The 26444-nt window shown below is 39.2% G+C and overlaps 4 protein-coding genes across 5 annotated transcripts; 3 read left to right on the forward strand and 1 right to left on the reverse strand.

Annotated features, from left to right (window-relative positions):
• Window positions 1-1658: 1658 nt before the first annotated feature.
• On the forward strand, window positions 1659-7964 carry plp1b (proteolipid protein 1b). 2 transcript variants are annotated; one of them, XM_062432992.1, is made up of 7 exons: window positions 1659-1762; window positions 3689-3875; window positions 3968-4124; window positions 4383-4560; window positions 4827-4900; window positions 5115-5180; window positions 6951-7964. In XM_062432992.1, exons 1-7 carry the CDS (start codon window positions 1759-1761, stop codon window positions 7020-7022), a joined length of 738 nt encoding a protein of 245 aa, XP_062288976.1. In that variant the 5' UTR covers window positions 1659-1758; the 3' UTR covers window positions 7023-7964. The 2 variants fall into 2 exon arrangements, with proteins under 2 accessions (XP_062288976.1, XP_062288975.1); XM_062432991.1 differs by lacking the exon at window positions 1659-1762 and adding an exon at window positions 3119-3314.
• A 237-nt stretch (window positions 7965-8201) lies between these two features.
• Window positions 8202-9804, reverse strand: si:dkey-125i10.3 (fibrous sheath CABYR-binding protein). Its single transcript, XM_062433622.1, has 4 exons — window positions 8813-9804; window positions 8646-8708; window positions 8403-8505; window positions 8202-8306 (listed from the first exon to the last, which is right to left on the reverse strand). Exons 1-4 carry the CDS (start codon window positions 9802-9804, stop codon window positions 8202-8204), a joined length of 1263 nt encoding a protein of 420 aa, XP_062289606.1.
• Window positions 9805-12448: 2644 nt separating this feature from the next.
• Window positions 12449-15129, forward strand: LOC133994358 (uncharacterized). The gene is made up of 2 exons (XM_062433604.1): window positions 12449-12743; window positions 13772-15129. The coding sequence occupies exon 2, from the start codon at window positions 13781-13783 to the stop codon at window positions 15080-15082; it is 1302 nt and encodes a 433-aa protein (XP_062289588.1). The 5' UTR covers window positions 12449-12743; window positions 13772-13780; the 3' UTR covers window positions 15083-15129.
• Window positions 15130-21972: 6843 nt separating this feature from the next.
• Window positions 21973-24902, forward strand: cwc15 (CWC15 spliceosome associated protein homolog). The gene is made up of 7 exons (XM_062433212.1): window positions 21973-22001; window positions 23054-23198; window positions 23534-23646; window positions 23793-23887; window positions 23978-24088; window positions 24216-24361; window positions 24472-24902. Exons 2-7 carry the CDS (start codon window positions 23068-23070, stop codon window positions 24599-24601), a joined length of 726 nt encoding a protein of 241 aa, XP_062289196.1. The 5' UTR covers window positions 21973-22001; window positions 23054-23067; the 3' UTR covers window positions 24602-24902.
• Window positions 24903-26444: the final 1542 nt, after the last annotated feature.

A 26444-nucleotide genomic window follows, 5' to 3' on the forward strand; every position in this document is an offset into this window, starting at 1 on the left:
GCTAAACAGCATTTTCAACTAATTTGAAAGCTTGGCGAGTAAAGTGTTTGTTCAAAATCAGCTCATGCATTAACTGATGACTGTTGGTCGGCCTTATTAAGTGTTACCCAATAATTCATCATCTGAGCTGCTCACATCCCTGACCACCATCTGCACCCGCTTTATTGGAATATAGTTTATTCAGAAAATTAATGAATAACCCTCTTCCTGTCACCCAAGCTAGCGAGCCTCTAAAACGTATCCTCCTACCTAATCCCTTCCTTTGATTGTCAACATCATTGCTTATTCACATCTCACAAGTAAAGCTGACAGCCATTATACACACTCACATGCAGTACTTCAGGTTAATGAATGCTTCTTGCCCCCCCCTCCCCCCATTCAGCCCCCCCTCTCTCTCTCTCCAGTCTTTTTTTTCTCAGAGATTTTAAAGGCATCATTCCTCTCCACTCTTCTCCTTCAGCTTAACAATGCTCATGCCATTAACCCTCTCTGCATACTAATTAGTGATCTGTTATTTATTATCTCAGGGTTTTTAGGAGACAAAAGACAACGGACTCACACCGAACAATTTACCAATTATGTGGGTTGTCTGAGGAGTGAGTTTGTTTTCAATAGCAGATCACTCTAAAATGTTCATCATTTTTAAATGACCATATGATCTTTAAATGGACCATTATCTGTAAGTGATGCTGACTTACAAAGTGTAATCTGTTACTAACTACTGACAGCATTTCATTAAAATGCAATGTTATATAATGGCATGATTATAAATGTCTTTTGATAACATTGTCCAGTTGTTTGTCATGGGTTTAAAATGGCAAGGAAGATGAGGGGCTTCTCCAAAAAAAAAACAAGATAGCATGGTGTTTTCTCCTGCCCCACACTAGCCTCTTTGTACTGAACCCAGCTTTGACATCAACTGGGTCAAACATGAGGGAGGGAGGGAAGGAGGGCAGCAGCTGGACCCGACCTTCAATGTTACCCTTGTTAGTCAACTTCATCAATGTCGTTTCGATTTATTTCACTCTTTTGTCTGCACTTTACCTCTTATCTCTTTGTGCTTTTTAAAGATGCTGCTCCAAGGACACTCAGACCTGCTAATTATATCTTGCGGACATGCAGCATGTGGCGTGTGCAGACAAACAACACATACATTTTAACCATAAATAGAAGAAGTGAATGAAATGTCATGCACTCTACACTTTAAAGTGCACAATAATTTAACAAATCTGAGGTGACAGTGTGTAAAAATTGCTAGATAAATGTGTAAATTAATTAACATTGTACACATTAAATTAAAGAAAAAATATTTCATCTCTAAAAATGAAATCTACATGATTTTAAATTGGCCAAATTGTATAAACTGATTAAATCTGATTTGTGGCCAATATACTGCACTGTATTAAGTGTGCATGTAAAAAATGTCTTACTTAATTACCCAAATATTTGAGTCAAACTGCTAAAATGCAGTAAATAGCACCAAATACCAGGGAAAAAAACTGCTCATATTGGAATTTGTGACCCGTTTTTGTCCCCAGTACTGAACCCAGGGCTCTATAAATAATGATTGGCAGCTGAAATGGGACTTTGTGACTTTAAGATGTGACTCGGGGAGATGTGGTCTATCTATTGTTGATGAGACAAAAGCGCGAGTCAGATTCATATAGGAGTGGCGGGGAATAACTTCTCATATCCGCATATCACTACTCACAAAGCCACTCAGCAAAACTTCAATAACCCCCACACTTCTTTCTCGACATGGGTGAGTGCACAGAATCTTTAATAACTCTTATCATCTATTATTAATGTGATTTGAAGATGTGAATTTCAATAACTTACTACTGTAGCCTTTAATATGTCCTTTCTGGCCTTAGACATCATGTTGCCCTCATGCACCGTGGGCAAATTAATCCAGCGTTTTCATTTAGCAAAAAATATTCTGATATCCACCTATGGATTATTAATTTATTGTGGATTTACCCTTTGTTCCCAATATATGGTATGAGTTAAACATAGAATGATGATTTCAGGGGACTGAAAAGAAAACAGCTCATGGATTCAACTTGCTTTCCAGTGAAGAAAGAACTCCTCTTTACCTCCTCTGACCCCTTTTACCCATAAACTAGACTGGACTCGGCGGGGCTGACAGAGACAGGCAGTGACTTTCAACATGGCAAGGTCACGCCAGGTCACTCATGTCAAAGAGGTCACATACTCCCACATGTGTCATGGGTATAAATGAACAAATTTCCATGAGGACTGTGGATGCAAACAACTTCTGATAACGATTTTCTGCCACTTACATCTCGTGCCAACTTGCGCACATTTTATTTAACAGCTCTGTAGTCTTGATTTATTATCTGGCATCTACTGTAAATGCACTGATGGCTTTAGCAGCGAATTCAAACATAATGGACTGTTTATCACTCTATCACTCTAACCACTGTTGCAGGGTACAGCTGAGGCGTGGGCGTTCGCAGGCACTATAATTTTTGAGACTCAACAGTCTTCCTGCTGTTACTATTTATACTTTGGTAGCAATTTGTTTAACTAACAACTTCTGCTCCTTCCAAGTGAAATCCTGTTATTTGTGAAATTATCTGAATGTTTTATCATGCTGGGATACTTTAGGCAACAAAGGATTTCACAATGTGTAACCACAAAATATTTAGTGGGGCTGTTGTTGTTGTTGTTGTTGTTGTTGTGAACTTATTCAAATTGCCCCTCTCCTTCATTATTCTCCCACCCACTCTTTGAACACTTGAACCCAGCCCCCACCATCATTGACACTCAGTGCCATGGTACCAGTCTCAGCCAGCTGTGGATGGAGGATGGCATGAGTTGTGACATTGCCAGTGGTGTTGAGACCCCTCTACCACTTCTTACTGCTGTGTATGTGTGTATTGTGGCACCATGGTCTTTGTTTGTTTGACATCGCTGCCCTTTGTTCCCCCCTTAATCACCACAAACACAATGGATATTGTATTAGCACCCACAAAGAGAAGCTCTTTCTTCAGCCCCTCAACACCAGTGTTTCACTACCATCTCTCGCTTGCCTGGTGACGCCTGTGACCGCCGGAGAAAGAGGGCTGGACCAGAGTTAGTAGGGGCTGAGCTGTGAGCTGTTGGTACAAGCATAGGAGCTTCCACATACGGATGAAATCAGCACAGAGAGGCTTATTTTACAGTAGCAACACCTTGTAGGCAGCACTGTACATCACTGGTTGGCACTGGGATCTTTCTTGTTGTGGAGTACAGGATCAGAAGCAGCTAAATGTTTCCGGTCAGACAGCCTTGGCTTTGCAAAGCCTTAGGTGCTTTCCTCTATCCCATTTCTGCCAATGCATTTATTAACACTGTGGATATTTGCTACCTGCTTCAACAGTGCAGCTTATACTGGAAGAAGTGCATGAGGTTGTTGCAAAATCAGTGGTGACTGCTTTTGTTTGGACGCTTTATTGGGAACCGCTGCTTGAACTCTTGTTTGTCACAGCTGTCTAATTTTTTTTTTCTGTTGCTTTCTTGCCTGTTGGGGTTTGGTGTATGCTCATGGATTTGCAGATAGAGCGAGGCCTTTTTCATAGCTCCCCCACAGGTTGAAAGAGCTCCCCCATCGTGGCTTAGATGTGTTGTGTGGTTATATGTGCGGTGTGTGCCGCCTGTGTGCTGATATATTATGCCCCCTCAGGTTGCTATGATTGCTGTATCCGGTGCATTGGGGCAGTGCCCTACCCATCCCTGGTGGCCACCTTGCTGTGCTATGCTGGCATGGCACTATTTTGTGGCTGCGGACACGAAGCGTTGTCTCAGACTGAAGTCCTCGTCGAGACTTACTTCGCCCGCAACGCTCAGGACTTTGTGGTCATGGCCTCCTTGTGAGTGATGCTTCTCTGAATTGTGATTTTTGACCTCTCAAGAATTGCTGCATTTTTACCGCTTGACTGACTTCTCCCTATGACTTTCCCAGTATCAAATACTTCCAGTATGTGATCTATGGCCTGGCGTCATTTTTCTTCCTCTTCGGGATCCTGCTACTGGCTGAGGGATTCTACACCACGAGCGCTGTCAAGCAGACCTTTGGGGAATTCAGAAGCACCCAATGTGGCCGCTGCCTCAGCCTGACGGTGAGAGCAAGGAGGGAGGAGGGAGGAGGGAGGAGGTTTAGAGGTACAGAGGGATGGGAAATGTGATGTTAAGATGCTGAATGCAGGTTTGTTTTAGCTCTAAACCCGATAAAATGCCCATTTTTCCTGCTATATCTGCACAGAATCATAAATTATGGTTGATGGTTGAATTAATGACACCACATTTATCACACAGAGACCCAAGCTCCTATGCAACATCTCTATGACCTTATGTACCACACTTTTTTATTTCAACAGTTTATCATCGTGACGTACATCTTGGCCTTCATCTGGCTGGCAGTGTTTGCCTTCACTGCTATCCCAGTCTTCTTCTTGTTCAACATGGAGCAGACCTGCCACAACATCAACATCCTGGCTGAAACCAGCCCCAGCATTAATCAGCATAGCTGGATTTGCATGGACGCCAGGCAGTATGGTGCGTTGTTCTTATAATGACTGACTGCATGTCCACCTGAGGAGAATGTTAATGTGTCTTTGAAAGCAATGAATTAATCAGTGGATGCAAAACTAGACTAACTGTCATTGCATAGGTTATGAAATAATGAAGATAAGTACACTTTTATCTTAATTTCTTCACTGCTGCTTCCCTGATATGCTATATGCAAGCAGCATTTGGGGAAATATTAAACTCATCGTGATTCAGCAATGGTATGAGATACTTACCTCATGTCTTCATTTAAGGGCTGCTCCCTTGGAATGCAATGCCAGGCAAGTCTTGTGGGATGACCTTGGCATCTATTTGCAAAACCAGTGAAGTGAGTAGATGAATTCAATATTTCACATCACAATATTTTACACCGTTTAGTATTTAAAATTTGCTCACACTGGTCAAACTGTGGCAGTTTTATTAAGTCCTGGATGAGTGTATACGTGATCATTTTTACATAATGGGATGACTCAAACATAGAAGGGATTGGTTAAATGTTATGAATATGCATGAAACTAACCTGTGTTTGTTATGTCTTACAGTTCCACCTCACCTATGACTTGTACATAGCTGCATTTGCTGGTGCTGGGGTCACTCTCTTAGCACTGGTGAGCAATTGTTTTCATCATTTATATGCTTTCGAGTGAAATTACATATTTAAAATGCCCCTCTACTCAAACATGTGTTTTGCTTATTGGTACCTCATTTGAATGTTTGGGCTTCACTGTGCAGACTTTGGCACAAAGATACAGTTCCTCTGTGCTCACTTTAAATCTGAGTTTAAGGCATAGGCCAACGAGTATGACTTGTGACATGACAGCTAGTTTGGAAGCCAATCATGATCCAATATTAAATTTACACACGTGATGTAGAAACTTGAAGCCTGAGGATAGACAGTGAAGTAGGAGACATCTTGTATTTAGTAAACATCTCATGCTTTTTATGTAAATTAACATCTAGACCAAAGTTATTATTCCAAGCAAATAAGCCCTACAACATGTCTGGAGGGGATCTTTAAGCATACTATAGTAAATACTACAACTTTTAAAGGGCCTGTTCACTCAAATCACAAAATGACTGTACATGTTTATTTGCATTAAGCCATGTCAGTAGTTCTGTTTTATTCAACCACATCTTGAAATACTTGTTTCTGTTACTCTAATACAGTGGAGATGAATGAGATTTATTTGCTAAAATAATTGAGAAATAGTTAATGCAGCAGTAAAATCTCTTTCCAGGCCTTGGTGTTGAACTTTTTTCTACTGATTAAACCAGTGGTCTCCAACCCTGCTCCTGGAGAGCTACTGCCCTGCATGTTTTAGGTATCTCCTCACTCTAACACACCTGATTCTAATAATCAACTCGTTAGCCCTTTCACGAGCCTCAGCTGCTTGATAACGAGTTAGAGTGAGGAGATACCTAAAACATGCAGGGCAGTAGCTCTCCAGGAGCAGGGTTGGAGACCACTGGATTAAACTGATCACAGTGAAGTATGTAGATTATCTGGTGGTAAAAGGACAAATTCAAATTCAGTTTTCAATACAGTTAGCAGCACATACAGTCCGTTGCAAATGTCCTGTGAGCTTCCGTCCATCCAGGACATTTACAACGGACTCAGTATTATCAAAGACCTCAGCCTCCCCAGCCACGGACTGTTTTTAGCTGCTGCCGTCTGGCAAACAGCACCGCAGCCTCAAGGCCCGGACCAGCAGGCTCCGGGACAGTTTTTTCCACCAAGCAACCAGGCTTATGAATAATGGACACTATCACCCTGTTGCCTGTCTGTCTGTTACATACATACTACATACACACACAGAGATGAAGCTGTGCATACACAAACAAACACACACACACACAGCATTTTAAACACATAATGAATTATTTGTACTTTTATTGTATTGTATTTTTTAGTACTACTTTTCAACTACTATTTTTAGTACACACACAGCATTTCATGCACACTATACATTATTTATATTATTTATATTTTCATTGCATTATTTTTTAATACTATCTTTACTACTAGTTCTATTTTATTTGTACTGTTGCTACAATGTCAAGGAGTCAAACCCAATAATTTCCCTCTCTTATACTTGTATAATAGGATTTAACAATAAAGGAATCTTTCATCTTTAGTCTTGAGCACCACAAACAAAATTCAACCCACCTAATTGTATTGGATTGGTAGCAAACATCTTAGAAGTTGATATCTCAAACACTAGACAACTTTTTGGTTTTTTTTTGTAATTTGGGTATACTGACCCTTTAAAATGATGCTGTTCATAATTGCCAGAGAAAATATGTGTGTATGTTCAAATCAATTTTTTCACTCTTTTCCTTCCCGGTCCTCCTCCATCCATCAATGTCTTCCTTTGCAGTTTGTGTATATGATTGCCACCACCTACAACTACGCGGTGTTGCGGTTCCTGGGCAGGAAAGGCATCCGCTAATTGCAGTCATGCCCATCCTCTGGCTATGAGATGGACAGCCTACTCCGTCATGCAACACTACATTTTCATTCTTCTTCTGGGAAACAGCGATTTCCAAGCACCTGGATCACCTGCTAGTTTTTACTTTAGACATGTTCAATAACAGACAAAAATATTTCTCATCACTATTTTGTATGAACAACAGATAGAGAGATGAAGATAATTCATTCCCAGCAGCGAGCTCTGGCCTTCTCGTCAAATCCTCCTCTCAGATGATTCTCTTAGCTTTGTTGTTCATCTTCCTCCTAGCAGGTTGCATCTCTTATCTTATGCTTTTTTTTGTGACGCTTCATTGGTGCTGATGCTGTTGTCAGATTGTGATGTATGACGTTTTCATGAATAATTAAGAGCAGCTCGCCCCGCAAATCATAACCGCATGCACTTCATTCAGTGTTTACTGATGCACATTGGTTCTATGAATATGATTTTGCTGCTGCTTCATTATCACCATCTTGTATATCAACATTGTGTGAACTAAAGCAAGTGAGGCTGAATGTACCAAAGTTCTCTTGGGAGGGTTAGTTGTCACCCACCATCACTTCTGTTTACCTTCACTTACGATACATGTACTTTTCATTCACTCATAATGCATTTTTGCTTTGTTTAAACACCACTGTGTGGGGGGGAAACAAAGGCATGTATCCATTTTCCTGGAGATGTTTTGGTTACTGCTTAAAATAAGCTGTTTTTATGTTGCTGAAGTGTTGATGCTTCCACATTTAACGATAATTTGCCTCCAGGTGACTCATGTTTAATGTGTAGTCCTGCTGCTTACTAAGCTGGGCTGTGTTGTGTGTGCTCAAATGAAATTAAAGCTGATTAAACACTTTAAATCTGAGGCATTAAATTGTAATTTTACTTTAACCATGTACTGTATGTTGCAATAAAAATCTTCCATGATGATTGCTAGGTACTTCATTTAATCATCTTTGGCATTAAACAATATGCTGACAAAATACTTCATTACAGAATTCTTCATCCTTACAATACACTTTGTCCTCAAAACTTCAAGTGGGGAAACTGGTTCAAAAGGAAGATACAGAGTGAAGGCAACAGCGGTGAGGTTCTCAGTCCAAACAACACATTTATCACAGTATGCTTTGAGTCTTCCACAGTGACACATTTGTCCCAGTTATGGCTTCAGGTCTTGAGAGCTTTCGCAAAGCATTCACCACAGTAGATCACTTGGTCATGCAGGAACATGGAAGTCAACAAATCTCCCAGGGCCTCAGCGCACACAGCGCACTGCAAAAATATACTCAGTATTAACATTTATGCAAAGACAAGAGCATGCCAATGAATATACATATTTTCCAAATAGGTAAAGAAGACAAAACTAACCTTTAGACATTCAGGGTGGCAGCTTAAGAAAGGTTCACTGAGGCTGAGCTTGACAGTTCCATCAATTGTTTGGTCACAGAATGAACAAACTGCTTTGCCATCCCTGATAGAAAGAGTTAAAAACATCATGAGCTTTATTAACATTTGTGTTTGAACTTTGGGATCTATAACATATGACACAAAATATGTTGTCTCGCTATTGAGTCCAAGTGTTGACTGTAATGTAAGACACTTCACACCCACCTGGTCTTATACATGGTTTGTGTAGGTTGTTGCTCCTCTGCAGGTTTTTCAAACATTTCACCGCTACAAAAAATGCCATCAGCAAACAATAAGTGTGTTTTATTGTGTACAAGATAAACCATGTGAATATGCAAGACAGTTACTTTATATCAATTGATCTTACTCACTTGTTAGCGTCATCAGACTTTTGATTTGGTTTCACCTCCTCTGAGTCGGATTGTTTTGGATCTTCCTCAGGTTCAGGGTCAGTTTCAGCTGTGGGTGCCTCCACATCTAATGCATCTGTCAGTTCAATAGCTCCCACACCTGACTTATCCTGAACAGCTTCAGCATCTGAAGCTGTTGCGGGGTTAATAGCATTCTCGATCCTCAACTCTGCTGCATGCTCTGCTGGAGTCTCAGGTGCTGGTTGGACAGCAGTGTCCTCAGCATTCTGAACTTCACTCTTGCTTTCTTCTTCTGCTCTGGTGTTTGGAGCTGGCTGTGCTGGGGCTGCAGACGCTACAGACTTGACAGCAGTTTCAGTAGCAGGTTGAGTGGGCGATTCGGATACAGTATTGGCCAGTAAATCAGGGACAGGTTCCCTGCTGTCTTTGCTAGCAGTTTCTTGTGCTGCTGCTACTGCATTAGTCACAGCAGGAGTTTCAGGCAATGACTCCTCCACAACCACAGCAACAGCTTCAACAGTTTCTTCTGTATACTTTTCTGCAGGACATGCAGTCGATTCCACTCCTGCAGGCTCGTGATTTGTCACATCTGTTGGCTCTGTTTCACTTGAAGGTTCCACCTCAGGTTTCAGTTCGACTGTGAGCGCAGCAGGGACCTCAGCAGCCTCTTTATTCTCCTCTGTCCCTGCCTCAGATGAGGTTTTTGCAACAGAAGCTTCAACAGGAGCAGCTGCAGAGGCCTCAGCTGCACCCTTATTATATTCTACGTCAACTGGTGTATTGACATATTCTTCCTTCTTTTCTGCAGTTGTGTCTGAAACAGGTTGGTCCACTAACTCCACAGGAGACTCTGCCTCTGATTTTTCTTTTGAAATTGATTGTGTCTCACTATTTTGGATGATTTCTATGTGAACATCTGCAGAGCTCTGAGCAGCCTCCTCACTGCATTCTACATTTGACTGATCAACTTGTGCCTGCACATACTCTTCCATCTTTTCTGCAGCAACAGGTTGCCCAGCTGGCTCCACAGGAAACTCTGTTTCTTCCTTTGTTAAAAACACTGATGGTGTCCCACCATTTTGGATCACTTCTTCTACACAAGCATCTACAAAGCTCTTGACAGCCTCCTCATTGTGTTCTACCTCTGATTGTTCAATTAGTGCACCAACATTTTCTACCTTGTTTTCAGAAACTGTGTTTGAAACTGTTTGCTCAAATGGTTCCAAAGGAGACACTGCCTCTATTTTTTCATTTAAAACTGGTTGTGTCTCACCATTTGGGGTAACCTTTGCATGAGCAGCTATTGAGGCCTCTGCAGTCTCCTCACTGCGTTCTACATTAGATTGGTCAACAGGTGTAATGCATTCTTCTGTCTTTTCTGCAGTTGTGTTGGCAACTGGTTGCTCAGCTGACTCTACAGGAGTCACTGCTTCTGATTTTTCATTAGTCAAAAAATCTGGTTGCACCTCATCATTTTGGATAATTTCTACACAAACATCTACACAGCTCTTGGCAGCTTCCTCATTTTGTTCTACGTTTGACTCAACTGGAGCACTGACAGGTTCTTCCTTCTTTTCTGCAGTTGTGTTGGTAACTTCTTGTTCAGCTGGCTCCACAGGAGACACTGCCTCTGATTTCTCTGGTGGTGCCTCGCCATTTTGGACACGTTCTTCTGTGGATGCTTGGGGCCTGTAATAAGCAAACTTACTTATTCCCGACTATGCAGAATGAACAAATGATAATAAAAAAAAAATCCCTAGGCTCAGCATCTGTTAATTTAATATTTGCAGTTACAGTCAGTAGAGCTCTTATATACTTACTTTGTATCATTTGTAGTCTCTGCTGTTGACCCCTCAGGCTGAGCATCTTTTTGGGGAGGTATGACTTCACTATTTGCCTGATTAGTTGAATCACTAAAACAGAGAAGTTAAAGTAAAGTTAAATTAAATGAATCTTCCATTAACATTCAATATTTGGTGCAAAGGTTTGGATTTATCTGAGATTAATAATGAGGTATACACATGAATAATGAAGTGCATACACACCCCTCAGTGGAAATTAGCTCTGTCTTTTGGGGAGGAGGGCTCTGTGGAGTCTCTACTGATCTATAAGAATAAGAAACTCACCATGAATCTTAATTGGCATTTACAACCTTATTTCAGACTACAAACATTCATTACAATAAAACATACACTACATTATTATAATATTGAAATTACAATATTATACATTCTTCAGTAGGCTACTGATGAAAGATTTCATCAGCTTTAAGGTATTATGACTAAAAATTGCCATCAAATGTAGTTTATCCTTTGGGGATCAATAAAGCATACCTACCCACCTACCTACCTACCTATCTAATGCCACACACTCTACAGGATGGTTTTGGTAAGGTTTTTGCAAGGTATAACGTAAACATAAGGAATTACAATAGGTTATTGTAAAAAGTCCCCTTTTCTATTGAATATGGCATCAACAGAGAAAGCCTTTTCAGTCTGGAATGAGATGTTGATGCATATGGCAGTTTCAGCCTATGACTTTGTTTATCTTTTATATAAGTTAGAGATTCTTATACATCATGCACAAAAATGTTCATTTACAAAAAAGTCCGACTTGCAGTAGGGGGTGAGCACTAGAAATTACACATATAGGACATCTGAATATGAGCTGACTGGTGAAAAAATGACTTTAAAGCCAGCTACACATATTGATGAAGCAATGCTGACAAACAAAACCTTAAATGTCAAAACACTCTTTATTAAAGATGTAACCATCACCAAACACATTCCACTGAAGTGAGGGGGTGGAGCTGTTTTCCAAAGCAAGGAATGTGATCCAGTTACATGCATGAGTCAATTTAGCCCCACTTTCTGCCTCTCACATAGCCTATTACCATTGCTAGTAATACATGGCAGGAACTAATGTGAACTAAAACCAATTGTGCCATATCAAGACAATAGCTTTCAGTGTTACAGACATGTTAGTGCCAATGTCTCTCTATTTGTTAGCATACTTCCACTGCAGCTCGACAGGGAAACATTGCCCGAGGAAACACAAAGAGGGAATTTAATGCTAAAAAAGACTGTAAATGTGGCAGATGTCCATTGGATATGACTAACTAAGCCTGATAAAGCATCATATAAGCTTCAGATATACTTTGAAGTACAATTTTCTAAATGTGAGGACTGTGGATTTTGACCATCTCTTAAACTGAAAATACATTTGAATGAGATCTTTTAACAGCCAGTGTGAACAGTTGGAATGGGTGCAGCGAGGAAAACCCTCTTTCAGTGTTCATATTTGAAAAAATGTAAATGTATCCTTTATTGTGATGTAATTTGTATAATTCGACGACGCTTATTTTTGTAACGGAGCTCCAAAACTTATTTTGAAGACACCAACACAAAACTTCCGGGTTTGTCGTGCTTGGAGGCAGTGACGTTATTTTTCCCACCCGCATTCTGCGAAGACCCGTCCTACTCGGCCTCTGATTGGCTCTGATCCGGATATTCTTACCCTATTCCAGAACGATGCCTTATCCTAACCAATCTAACCAACGAAGACAACAACAATTAGCCAATCACAGGCTGAGTAGGGCGGGTCTTTGCGGAATGGCGGTGGGTAAAATATCTGCGGTGCAGCGTTGTGATGCTAGGAGGAGAAAGAAATGCTAAACTGTAAACTGTAGCCGGCTCATTTCAACTTTCTGTAACCGACAGACATTAGGTGACAAATGCAGAAGACACACTGCTACCTGGTTGATGATTTTAAGTGTAATTTGTTGTCTGAAAAACCACAACGGCTCCCATTAGAGTAATCTACAAGCAGTATAACGTTAACGACACGTAACAGCGTGTGGCGTCAAAACAACCAACATTTGACCAGTTTTCTTCTGTCCCCACTGAATATCTCTCCTGACTCAGCAAGACCAGTAAGTCAGTCGGTATTATAACAGTTTTCCCGACGTATAAGGGCAGCTTTGACTGTCATACAGTAGGAAATACATACATCTGTAGTAGCCTAGGTGAATGACGAATGTGAAGCTTGCTTCCTATTCAGGAAATTAAGGTTAATATTTCTGTTGTTAGGATATTTACAATCGTCCAATATAGATACAAATACAGATATTTTACAAGATAACATGAAGAGCATAAACATTGTTAACTTTTACTGTTGGACAACGACCAAGCTAGACCCTATTTGTGCAGAATAGGAAACATCCAGAACACATAAGTCAAGGTATGTACAACACCTGCACCGCTGACTAGTTAAACCTGAAACACTGTTGGCTGTATGACAAGGGAATACATCTAAATCCAGGACACATACATTACAACTGTCTTTAGGTTATCCATTTTAAAGGACAGGTTTACAATTGTTCAACTGAAACAATAGAAAGAAGTTTTCCTCATTGTGATCATTCCTCCTCTTCAACTATGCGTTTAAGGTCAGTGATGGGAGCCAAAATCACCTTCACCAGTCTGAGTTAGGCCAGTGTGAACAGGAAAAATGATTACAGAAAGAAAAACAAGTCAGATGTTTATTTTGGCATCTGACTGTTGTTTTAAGACAGACTTGAAAAAGTGTGAACTTGTTAAACAAAGGGCAGTTTGTAATCCTTTAAGACAGTCGTAATACATATCTGAATTTATGTGTCCTGAATGTAGATTTAATTCCTTGTTATACAGTCAAAAGTGTTTCAGGTTTGATTTGTCGGCAGTTCAGGTGTTGTACAGACCTTGATCTATGTGGTCTGGATGTCTCTTATTCTGTTTTAAAACTTAAAATAAACTGATTTGACCACTCCAAGTAATTATAGCATTTATGTAGAGCTGGTTTGTGTGTTCTGCATGACGGAAAATAGCAAAATGATAATTTTTTTGTCCTCATAAATGGCCTGAACTTATTGCTGCTATCCTATTTACATCATTCACGTGTGCATTTTCTGTGCCATCCTAGGAAAAAAAAATGCCATCGAGAAATCATCTTGACAAAATCGGGAGGAAGAAGAAGAAGAAATGGACAGAGGAGGCCATGGAGCGCGCACTAAGTGAGGTGAGGTCGGGGAGGTGCACGGTGAGACAGGCTGCCAAGGAGTTTGGAGTCCCTAAATCATCACTGGGGGACAGAGTCAGTGGACGGGTGACACCAGGGAGTCGCAGCGGGCCGGCTCAGCTTATAACCTCTGATGATGAAGACCTGCTAGTGGAGTTCTCCTTGTACATGTCCAAGCATGGATTCCCACTCACTAAGCAGCAGCTGGTGTCCTTCGCCTCTTCCATTTATAAGCGGCAGCACCGCAGGGTGGCCTTCTCTAAGCTGGGCCAGACTTGGTGGCTCAATTTTAGAAAACGGCAAGAGAAGAATATTAACATCCAACCGGCAGACAGTGTTGTCCGTGGCAGGACAGTGTGTGTGAGAAAGGAAGCGGTGGACCAGTATTTTCACTTGCTGAGCTCCATCATGGATGCTCACGGACTGAGGGACAAACCTCACCAAATCTTAAACTGCAATGAGACGGGCTTTCAGCTGGGCAGGAAGAGGGTGATTCTCCCCAAATCTGCCAGTCTTGGCTGCAAGCCAGTGCCAGGCTCCAGGGACAACATCTCTGTCCTGGCTTGCTTTAGTGCAGCTGGAGAGGACATCCCCCCGTTTATTATCTACTCAAAAGCCTACCCAGGCGGAGTGTGTTACAAGACTCAAGGCCCGCCAAATGCCCTGTATGGATGGTCGGACTCGGGGTGTATCAACTCTGACCTTTTCAAGAAGTGGTTCCTCAAACACTTCCTAATGCACGCACCAAAGGAGCGTCCACTGCTGCTGATTTTTGACGGCCACAAGTCGCCTGTAAACCTGGAGGTGGTGGAAGCAGCTCGCAAGGAGGACATTATACTTCTGTGCCTCCCACCTCATTGCTCTCACGTCCTGCAGCCGCTCGATGCAGGGGGTCTCTTTGCGCTCCTGAAGCGGCACTTCGCAGTACTCATAGGTGACAGTTGTACCACTGATACTCACTTTGCAGTCAGCAAGAAGGAGTTCTCAGGTGTGTTTAAGGGGACGTATCAGTTAGTGAAAGAGGAGGAGGGTGTCCGGATTGTCAAGGAAAGCTTTAGGAAATGTGGAATCTACCCGTTGAATGACTTTGCCATTAATGAGGCAAGTTTAATGCCACAGCACAGCACGGGCCCAGCAGATAGACCCTCCTTGTCCACACCAGTACAGGGGATGCACACTGTAGGGGACCTCACTGTTGCTGGACCCTCATCCTAACAGGGAAAATTGACTGACTTTATAATTTAACAAAACCTGAATGTATGACTGGGCAATATATCAATATTGTATCAATATCGTGATATGAGACTTGATATCGTCTTAGATTTTGGATATCGTAATATGGTGATATGGCATAATTGTTGTCTTTTCCTTGTTTTAAAGGCTGCATTACAGTAAAGTGAAGTAAAGTCTGAATTTACCAGACTGTTCTAGCTGTTCTATTTATTGACTATCTACATTACTGATCATTATTTATCAAAAATGTCATTGTGTAAATATTTTGTGAAGGGGCCTAAAATTGGGTTTTGTCCATATCACCCAGCCTTACTTGAATAATCAGAAAACATTTCTATTATTTCAAACACTGAATGCATTTACACTTCTGCTTGAGGATTGTGCCGCCTCCTCTCTCAGCGCTGTGTGTGTCTGCTCACCAGAAGAATGAGGCATGTTGATGTTAATTACTTGCCAACATTGTGCTCAGATTTAGTAACTGAGGTTTTATGTCTGATGTATTTTGTTTGAACGCTGTACAAGATTGTTTTCCAACCTGGTGGCATCTCAAGAGAAAAAAAAAGATATATTTCTGGTACACAAAACTGTGAGTTTCTAATTGTTGCATTTTTCTGGTGAAATATGGGATGCGTTCCCCTCTCCAGGCCTCTAAAAATCCTGCAAATGAAACAATCTGAGAAAGAAATGCCACTTTTTGGCCAAACTGCTCATTATTAAGGCGAGACAGGGGGTCGTAAGTCGATGTTGCTTTTTTGTAATGGGTCAAAAGTCACAAAGGTTTAGAACTACTGCCTTACAACACTCATATCAGTTTGTCAACCCAAATATAACCTCAGTTCTGTCATTTTTCTTGTATGCCAGCTAGCTAAGCTAACTAGCATTAAGCCCGGACAGTAAGGCGTAGGTTAGTCTACAAGATAGCACTGTGAGCTAGCGTTCTAATTCTGCCTATTTACTGATCAAAGTGGTTGTTTACTCTTTTAATGTAATATTTATTCAGCTAACAGAACATACAGTATGAGAACAGATTCACCTCATTATCCTGAACAAAGATAAAAGCACAGATTCACAGTCTGCTATCTAGTTTGAGACACTCATAATTGGAGTAAGGCATACAGCAAAAATGTAAAATTGTAATTGGAGCTTGAGGTTTTGTGAAATGTATTTTGGTCCAGTACCCATACAGATGATTTGCAAAAAGACTTGTGATATTTCCTCTGTGATGTTCTAGCCTGCTGTGAAACACTGAAAGAACAGCAGCATAAACAATGTTTCCTTCAAACTGATAGAAAGGAAAATGATGAAACTGTAGCCTCCATTCGACTGTGAATCCTCTGTTCCTTCGCTTGAGTATTCTGAACGTACTTGGCTTATTAAATAGTTATGAGAGCAACATTGTATATAAACACTATGAACTATCGAGGAAAGTTTAGTTCTTTTTCCTATTTGAGGAGAGGTTATACATGTTCAGATGTGTAAGGTTTCCTCTTCACTCAGTAGAAGGCAGTCTGTAGTAGGATCTCAGGGATAAAATCCAGAATAAATGTATTTTTGCAGCACAAACGTCTCCGTAAGCTAAATAATTTACGACAGGGGCTTGTACTTTCTTTTTCCCTTGTTTTTTTTTTTTTTTTTTTTTACAAAGTGTCTATGTGTTATGGACGTGTTCAAGTCTGGTGATGCAATATCAATGCAACAGCTTCAACTGGCACAATACCCAGGCAGGGAAGTGTATGTATTAATAATTACAATTACTGTGTAAACACTCACTGAATGTTTCAGATCTCTCCAGTCTATTTACAACATTAAGTACATAACTCTGAATATGGCTTTTAAAAACATACAATAATAATAACAAACACCATTTCCATGACTTTTTATACTCGAGTACAGCATTTAACACAACAATGTCATAATCGTTATGACTGTTAATCAAGCTTGTACAGCTGAAATCAAGGATATTTCAATAATGCTGAGAAGAGCCATTTGGCATTGAAGGGAAATATTCAGGTGTTGTATGTTTCTGCCTGGAGGGGAAATATACCCGTAAAGATTGTACAGTATTCAGATTAATGCTTCATCAACCAGCACAGGTCAGCCTGCAGCTCACTGAAGGTCTTTATGGATGCAGCAGAGCTGCCCCAGAGCTTAGTTAATGTTTATGTATGTTAATATCACAGATGGTGATTTGTGCCTGAGGCCCTTATACATTTTTTAGTTATTATTCACTGACACAACAAAGTCAAAGGACAGTTTCACTTTGACTTGCATGACTGTCACCACATGGTTTCATTGAACCGGTCCTCTGATATTTAAATAACCCATGATTCAAATGTATTTGTTTTACTGCATTGAAACCTCAAGGTAATAGATTGTTAATTACACATATAAAAGAATGACCATTTGTCAGAAGCAAATATTGTTAAACTGACCTTTACCAAATATTACTTCATCTGATCTCATAATATTTAATGTATATTACATTGATATTCGTTCTGTCCATTTAATCCTCTACTCTGTAATTGTTTCCCCTCAAATATTAAAATCAACCATCATATCTGCATAATTAAGAAAGCAACTCAGTATTGTTCTCACTAACATTACTGAGGGTTTTTTTCACCCATACACTGAGCAGCACTTTTTACAGATGAGCACTAACGTTCAGATCTGAATGTTTACAGCACTTACTCAAATTTCTTGGCTTGGCAGAGGACGAATGAAGTCTGTCTAGCAAGAACAGGTTTGGTCTCCGCAGCAACCTCCTCACTGCAAGACAGAGGAAGTTGTAAACAGGCAGCATGTTTGTAGCGCCATTTCTCTTGTAAAATGTCGGCGTTCATGATGTAGGACTATTAGAATAAACTGGCCAAATGAAAGAAAATGCAACAGCTTTTATGTTATGTTTTTTTGTGAAAATAGAATAAGAATGATGGTACATCAATAAGATACAGGAAAGCACATTCTATTCATGTCATTATTTGACTAAGACTTTATTTTTGACACTGCATCTATATCATTATCTACTGTATGTGGCTTTTGTCAGAATACCTCGCTTCCTTTTGCTCTTTCTTCGCCTCTTTGGATCTGTGGATCCAACTGCCATCATTTTTCAGCAAAGTCCGCACCCTGGTGGTTTGAAACACCCGGTCTCTGTCAACATCTACAACACACACACTTTCTGTCAGTGCTGGGTACTAAAACTCTTTAAAAGGAGCAGGATGCCGCAGCCTGCTTCATCTTATTAAGAGGTAAAATATTGGATGCAAACATACCTTTTGACATGATGCTGATATTTTCTCAGAGGTTCAACCTGATGAAATTATTTCAAGATCTAAAGGGTAAAAATACAGATTTTCATTTATTAATAAAACTGTGTACACAATTGTTATACAGAAATACAGCAAATATGTCTTTTTGTCTTTCTGTCTTCCTTCCACATTGTCACTGCTGACTTGGGGCTTGTTTAATGCCCTCTGCACCAAAACTCAGCATGACTCAGTATATGAAAGTGACATTTAAGCATTTAAACATCTCTACCCAACCATTCTGGACAACTACGTTCTGTTGAATCAGAATTCAGAGCAGTGATGAAAGCTGAACTGACATATTTTACAAAACACTCTCTTCACATTTCCTGTTCAAATACAACCAGAGTGGTGTGAACTATGTCAGCCTGACAGGATTAATAAAATAAACTACACACTCGGTCACTGTCCTTTCTCTCACTCTGAATGTTAACTCTTGCCCTGTGTTTACAGTTTCATGTCTCACTGTGCAGCCTGTCTGTATTCTCTTTGAGCTCCTGTTAACATTTTTGACCTGCACTCAGTGTTTTAATCTCCTATGATGAATCTCTCTGGAGATGCGCCAGTGCCAATTAACCAGATCAAATTCATTATGCTCAGAAAATTAAAGCAATTCCGACTTAGTATTGAGCTCTTAACCTGCATAGCCGATGAATGTGAAATGATAAGTGGTGTGAAGTTCATTGTTGCACCATGTTGTGTTCTCACCTGTTCAGGTCAGCTGTGTGAGCGCTGTCACTGTTGAGCCTCCTTTGGGTCTATGTCTCGCAGGCAGGCAGGTAGAGTCACTTCAAGCTGAACCCCCGCCCCCCGTCATTCAGATTCCACCCCCTTTTAGTGAGATGCCATACCTGGATGCTGCTACGCAGGTTGATCGAGTGGGCAGGTGGATTGTTATTCATGTCACCCACAGTGTGTGCACACAGGTTCCATTGCTTAATAGTTTCACATTGCTGGTTTCAAGTTTACAATTTTATACGCTTCTAATCAATAGTTTTTCCTGCCTTGTGTTAATCTCCTTACACCATTTAATCAACCCTACAATTTAGTACTTAACAGATTTTTTTTCATATACCGCTTTTAGTCTTGTACTTTATCCTAACTACACAGAAAGCCCACATCTGAGTAGCAGAAGACATTTCATCAGAGACATTTTAGTGTTGATTTACTCTCAGCTCCAGATAAGGATATTCCTTCACAAACACGTTGTTCCAGTCAGAGGGATGCCAGGAATCAAGAGAGACCTGATCTCAAACTGCAGCTCCTTTGAATTTAATCGGCTGCCTCATTACAACCTTTCAACATCATTTACACTTAAATGCCCCTAAATGAAATGTGCATTCTCTCCAAAGAAACTTAAATCACAGGCACATCAACAAGCTTCACCTCTTATGTGAAATAATTTTGTATTTTCATAAAGTGGAGGGTTCACAGTTAGGTCTGTGGATTGATAAGCATATCCAGGGCACAGTGTCTGTAAACAGATGTTGCTGCCACTGACACTTAACGTATCTTTTGTTCTCATCCAGTCCGAATCTGACAAAAAGACAGATGTGCATATTATGCATAAGATTACATCAAACAAAGCAGTCACAGTATAGCTTGCAGGAAACACTGTAAATAATTTGTTTGCAGGGATTTGTATTTTGTCTCCTCTTTTCTGAGTTTTATTCTCATGTTGAAACACTTGAACTTGACATAAGTAAGACCTTTTAGACACAGAATATGTGAATGCCATGTGGAATCCAGCAGAACCCCCTGCGGTGGTTTATCTTGAACCTCGGCCAACATCTTCAGGAAAGATTTCTCGTGTTGTCACTGCACAGAACGGAGGTTGTTAAAGTGACATATGACATGTTCATGAACAGTATGTACAGAAATGCTGGAATCTGAATTATATCATTAAAATGCATGCCATGGACATTAAGTGACATGCATAATGAACAGAGGAAATTATTTTTAAAAGAAACCCTTGCTGTAAGTCATAATGCGTTATGATTCTCCTACAGTTATTGTATCTACACAGATGAATAAACCTATAAACATTCAATGTAGCAGTATGTGTGTTTTGAATAACTTTCATTCTTAAAATGTTTTTCTTCAACACATTTTACAAAGATTTATGTACATGTTCAAGTATGCATGTGTTCTGTGTTTTACTTGGCTGCCAGACTAGTTTCCCCTCAGGGACACAAAGTTAAAGTTTAAAGTTGCTGACAGCTTGACATTGTCTTCCTGTAGCTGTTGTTTACACTGTCTCTCATTACTATGTTATCTTTAAGATGTCACTGGCCTGAAAAAACAGTGGTTCAAAAGGATGTTTTAGAAATGTGGTTTACCTTTCCCTGGTATTTCACCATCTCACTGTGTTACGCATATGTGTTGTGTACCTGCATTTCATGACTTACATATTATGTAGAATATAAATTACTATTCAAGCTTTAACACCTAGTAATTACTGCATTGCAGCCAAAATGCAACTAGTGACTTCTAGGGCATTCAAATTACCCAACCCTGATATGATCATGTAAAACACCGTACATAACACATAATACTAAACTGTATATAATTTTAATTTAATTTATTTAGTCCTTGTTTTACAGTGTTACAAAAGAATGCATATATATATATATATATATATATATATATATATATATATATATATATATATATATATATATATATATATATATATATATATATATATATCAATCATAACAAATTATATCAAACAAACAAACAAAGAAACATTATTGACCTAAAAGGTGTTGGCTCCTAAGGTCTGCAATTTTAGCCTCATACAAAAACAAAATATACAAAACAATAGTTCCAAAATACAAACTCAAACATTTTATTCACCATTATGTTCATATCTCAGTTTTATATTTGTTTTGGGGTTTTTTTACATTATGTTTAAATCACAAAGTGTACTTCACATTTTTTATACACATTCAATGACTGTTATACATTCCTTTAAATGTTATGCATTTATATTTTATATTTGTTTTGCCCCTGTTTTAAAAAAAAACAAACAAAAAACATACATATTCTCCTAAATCCATACTGACTCTCTTCGATTTTAAACATCTTTTGTAGGCAGACAAGAAGAAAATTATTTTTTATGACTTACATTATTTTTTGCAGTTTTAAAGTCAACCAGATCACTGAATTTTAAAGCATGAGAGTTAATAAATAGTGTATTGGCTGGTTAATATTAATCTGTTTGATGTACGTCTCTTCTAGCTGTGCTGGTTGAGTTTCTGCCCCCTACCTTCTCCACTACCACACTACACTATCTCATTATGAGAACACTTCATGTATCGCCCTGTGTTGTCTGAGCTTGTCTTGAAGCAAAGGTTGGAATACCTGATACAATTTCGAAACAGTTGAAGTTTATTAAATAAAACGTACATACCCGAAACATTTTTTTGCGCAGAATACTATTTAGACAAATGTGTGAATAACTGATATTCGTTTGGTAGATATATATACGGGAGTTTTCTCCACTCCGAGTGTTTTTGAATGCATCAAGTCTCTACAGGAAGTGACGTTCCTCGTTGTATCGGGTCTTCCTTTTTGTCGTGTGGGAGCAGCACGTAAGTGTTTTTACTTTTAAATTATCATCTAAAATACCTGTGAGTTGAGTTCAAAGGTTATTTTAATAAATAAATATATGTTTATCTGTGGTGATACACAGTCGGCTGGAAAGGAAAACTAGCATTATTTTCCTCATAAACTTAATTATTAAACCTTGTTAGCCTGCTAGCAACTCATTAGCTGTAATGGCTAACTGGTGAGGTGTCTGGCTTGTGTTTAGTTTGTTAGTTAATAAACAAACAAACAGCTTATATGTCTCCTAATGACAAGGTAGAAATAACTTGAGTGTTCTTATTTTTTGTCTTTGATCAGCCACACTGCTTACTTACAGATTTAATGTGTTGCTTAAGTTTTTTGTTGAATGCTCTTCAGTTGTTTATTCAGTGCTAGCAGAAAAACAACGTATCTCAAAGTCTCCAAACTGTAATGATAAAAGCCTTAAAGAAAATAAACTGTTGACCTCTTACCCAATACCTCAACCAAATCCTCTGTAATCTATTATATATGCACAGTGTATAATGATAACTATGTTCCTATTGTACACTGCACATCGTATAATACTAGTTTTTATTCTCTAATTTTATTTTAGTAACATATTTAATTATATATTATGTATACTGCACAATGGATAACTATTTATCTATTTCACCAGTCTGTTATTATATACCACATATTTAATAATTCCACAATGTATAATAACAACCTTTTCAATTGTAGTATATAACTATTTTATTTTATCCTTTAGTTGTGTGTGCTTTTGTGACACTTACATTTCCCTAAACATTAATAATTTACTTCTTATTCATATTCATATACATGTAATACATATAATTATATGGGATTTTACGCCCTTCCACTGCTGGCAGTTTGAGTTGTAAGACTTACAGCAGGGGATTGCTGCTTTGTCATGGTCAGGTTGGCTTGATATTTGTGTCAGGATCTGCCTGCTTCTATCTTCCCCACCCTCAGTAATTGTTCTACGGTCTTGCACGTTTAGAACATTACCTGGTTTTCATTTCACACTTGTTCTTCTTTCATGTGTTTGCCACAGCAGAGCCATCGAAGATGACTACAGCTGCAAGACCAACGTTTGAGCCGGCGAGAGGAGGGAGGGGTAAAGGGGAGGGTGATCTGAGTGCGCTGTCAAAGCAGTACTCCAGTCGAGATCTTCCAGGTCACACCAAGATCAAGTACAGGTCAGCAGATTGAACATGAATGAGGTTTTGTGTTGTAATCAGTCTAACGCTGGCTGGTTATCCAGTCTGTGATGCACAGTACACCCAGTGAGATACCTTTTGAACTCTTCGTACTACATCCTCTCTTTGCTCACTCAGAAGGTGGATTTATACTGGAAACAAAATATACAAGGAATTGTTTCATGAGCTGCTTTTTAACATTGAAAACACTTCACATGTCTAATAGTGAAAAAACAGTCTGACCAGAAACATACGTTCTTCCAAATCTGTACTAAAACACACCAATTCATCAGTGATGTTTTTTTCCCCCTCTTCATCTATTGTCTTGTCTTCAGGCAACCTACCCAGGATAACCCCGAGGAGGTGCGTGCCCGTGACTTCCGCAGGGAGCTGGAGGACAGGGAGCGTGTAGCTGTTCGTGAAAAGACCAGAGAAAGGGGACCAAGAGGTTGGTCTGTCTGCAGATATTAAACCCAATGTTTGTTAAAAAAAGGTCTTTTAGTGTAAATTTCTGACCACATCCCTCATTATATCAAAGAGTTTATGGCCACGTGAAAAGCCTCTTAAAATACTTCATTGACCCTCATTTTTTAGAGCATACCACATCATCTTCATCCTCCACCTCAAAGAGGCCCAGATTGGATCAGATCCCAGCAGCCAATCTTGATGCTGATGATCCTCTCACTGATGTAAGTACTTGCACAGCAAGACCTACTGGACACTTAATGATGATTAGCACTCATTAAGCTCCCTCACCAATGATTCTTGATTGCTTATAGGATGATGAGGATGAGGATTCTGAGGAAGACAGTGACGATGACGACACTGCAGCCCTTTTGGCAGAACTGGAAAAGATCAAGAAGGAGCGGGCTGAAGAGCAAGAACGCAAAGTAAAGTATCATTTCAGACTGATTTGTTTGTACTTTCTGTCTGACAAGAACCCAGACAAAAGTACAGTCAGCAAATAAGTAAAGACAAATGTTATTTTTTTACATTGAATTTTTTTTCCTATTTTAGGAGCGGGAGCAAAAGGCAGAGGAGGAGAGGATTCGCATGGAGAATATATTGAGTGGCAATCCGTTGATTAATTTGGCAGGGCAGCAGCAGCAGCAGCAGCAACAACAGATGACACAGACTCAGAATACATTCAGAGTCAAGAGAAGGTATTTCACACAAACACATTTGTGTGCATAACATGAGCGTTGTATTTTAAGAAATTAAGTTTTCTCTACTTGCCACTAAATCATCAATAACTAATTTAATGTCTTCCTAGGTGGGATGATGACGTTGTGTTTAAGAACTGTGCTAAAGGAGTGGATGAAGCACGCAAGGAGAAACGCTTTGTCAATGATACGCTGCGCTCTGAGTTCCACAAGAAATTTATGGAAAAATATGTCAAGTAAAGGACTTACGTGTTAATTTTATGTGATTTGTTTGGGTTTTTTTTAAATCTTGTTTGCTCTCCTCTCTCCTCCTGCCCTCTGTCCCAAGAATGATAAATCGTCATTCAAATGCATTCTGTATTTAGATGCATTAGTGTTTGTACAGTCAACACGTAAAAATGTACATAAATGAGTCGGTGAGTTGCATCCTTTCAATAAAGCTCGTAAATAGTTGAACGTAATTGATAACGTTTTCCTTCTGTAGGTTTTTTGTTTGCCTTTTTTTTTTTTTTTTTACTATTCAATAAACAAAGACTTGTGTTTAAAATGACTCAAATTTTTCCTAGAAGGATGGACGTCAAGAATGACACATTTACAGCGTTGTTTTTCCAAGTTCTTACCTTAGAATTAGTTAATGATACACTTTTTAGTTTTTAAAATATCAAAATGGATATAGAATACAAATGATTCTGTTTATCCCACAAAGTGGTCACATAGTTTAAAGGCTTTAATGTCATCTTAAGTATTTCAGGTTTTCTAGATTTGGGAGTAAACATGATATTCAAAATATAAAGTGGACTGTTGCAGATTACATGTAAATAACAACGTAACATTCAAATTGTAAAAATGGGTGCAGGTGCTATTCCTTGTGTTTGGGTGTGGTATGCATTTCAGAACTCACCTGAAGTTCATTTGCATGATGATATTGGAAAGATGCATGAGGATCTCTATTTGCCCTGATAGATTGTTTTACTCATTGTACTCAACAATATGCCAAGCAAAATAAAATAAAAACACATTGAAGGGAATTTGGTGCATCTTCCCACAAAAGACAATCTTCTACGTACTATCTATACTCAATTGTTTTATGGATGAAAAAGTGTCATTAAAATGTCAAAAGAGACATTTATTTTATGATGCACAAATTCATCATTTGTATTTGAATATTAAGGAAATATAAATGTTTTGGAGGCAAGGCAGCATGAAGCATCATTAAACTATGTTTCAGTGAGTGTGACCTTTTTCTGATGATTCAGCCAATGTCAAAGTTTTCTTGACAAAATGTGTAATTTTTTCACAAATTTGCTAGTTGATAAATTTGGACAATGAAGTTACAGAGATGGGAAACTTCGAGAATGTATGAAGATGTACAAATTAATATATGAAGGATATTTATTGGAAAAAATAGATTGTGCGAAATCATGGTTTTCCTTTAAAAAAAAGTGGAAAACAATGCTGGTAACTATGACTAACAGTAGTCTTCCAGTCCATCAGTTCCAATTATCTCCTTTTCCACAAAATCCTTCAGAATAAACACAATCGTTTCCAATTCCTGACAGTAATGCAATGCTGATGTGCATGATGAAACTGTTTTTTTGTGAAACCTATAGTATATTACAACTTTAATGTTACTACATTACAACTTTTAAAAAGTAATATTATTCATTCTCTAAATATTGTGACTACATTTTTCTTGTAATATTACGACTTTTTTTTATTTTTTAGAGAGGACCTTTCCTCTCAGTGTGGCATTAATAGGTAGGTAACAGCTGTGTCAATACAAAAACAACATTAATGCGTATGAACAGAAGTGAGGGCAGCATTTTGGATGTATTGGATCTTATTATACATCCATAGTCTACATACTAGCTGCATGTTGGCTGTAGATTGTATACAACGATTTTACAATCCATGGGCTGCATGTTGGCTGTAGATTGTATAATTAGATTTTACAATACATCCATGTGCTGCATGTTGGCCGCAGGTCGTCTGCAGTGCAGCAGGTGGCCTGCAGGGGGCACCATCTCCAACAGTCGCCTCCTTGTGACAGCCGGGGATTGGGAGGCTGCTGGGAAAACATGGC

The sequence above is a fragment of the Scomber scombrus genome, chromosome 14, assembly GCF_963691925.1.
Source record: "Scomber scombrus chromosome 14, fScoSco1.1, whole genome shotgun sequence".
In the NCBI taxonomy this organism is placed as follows: Eukaryota; Metazoa; Chordata; class Actinopteri; order Scombriformes; family Scombridae; genus Scomber; species Scomber scombrus.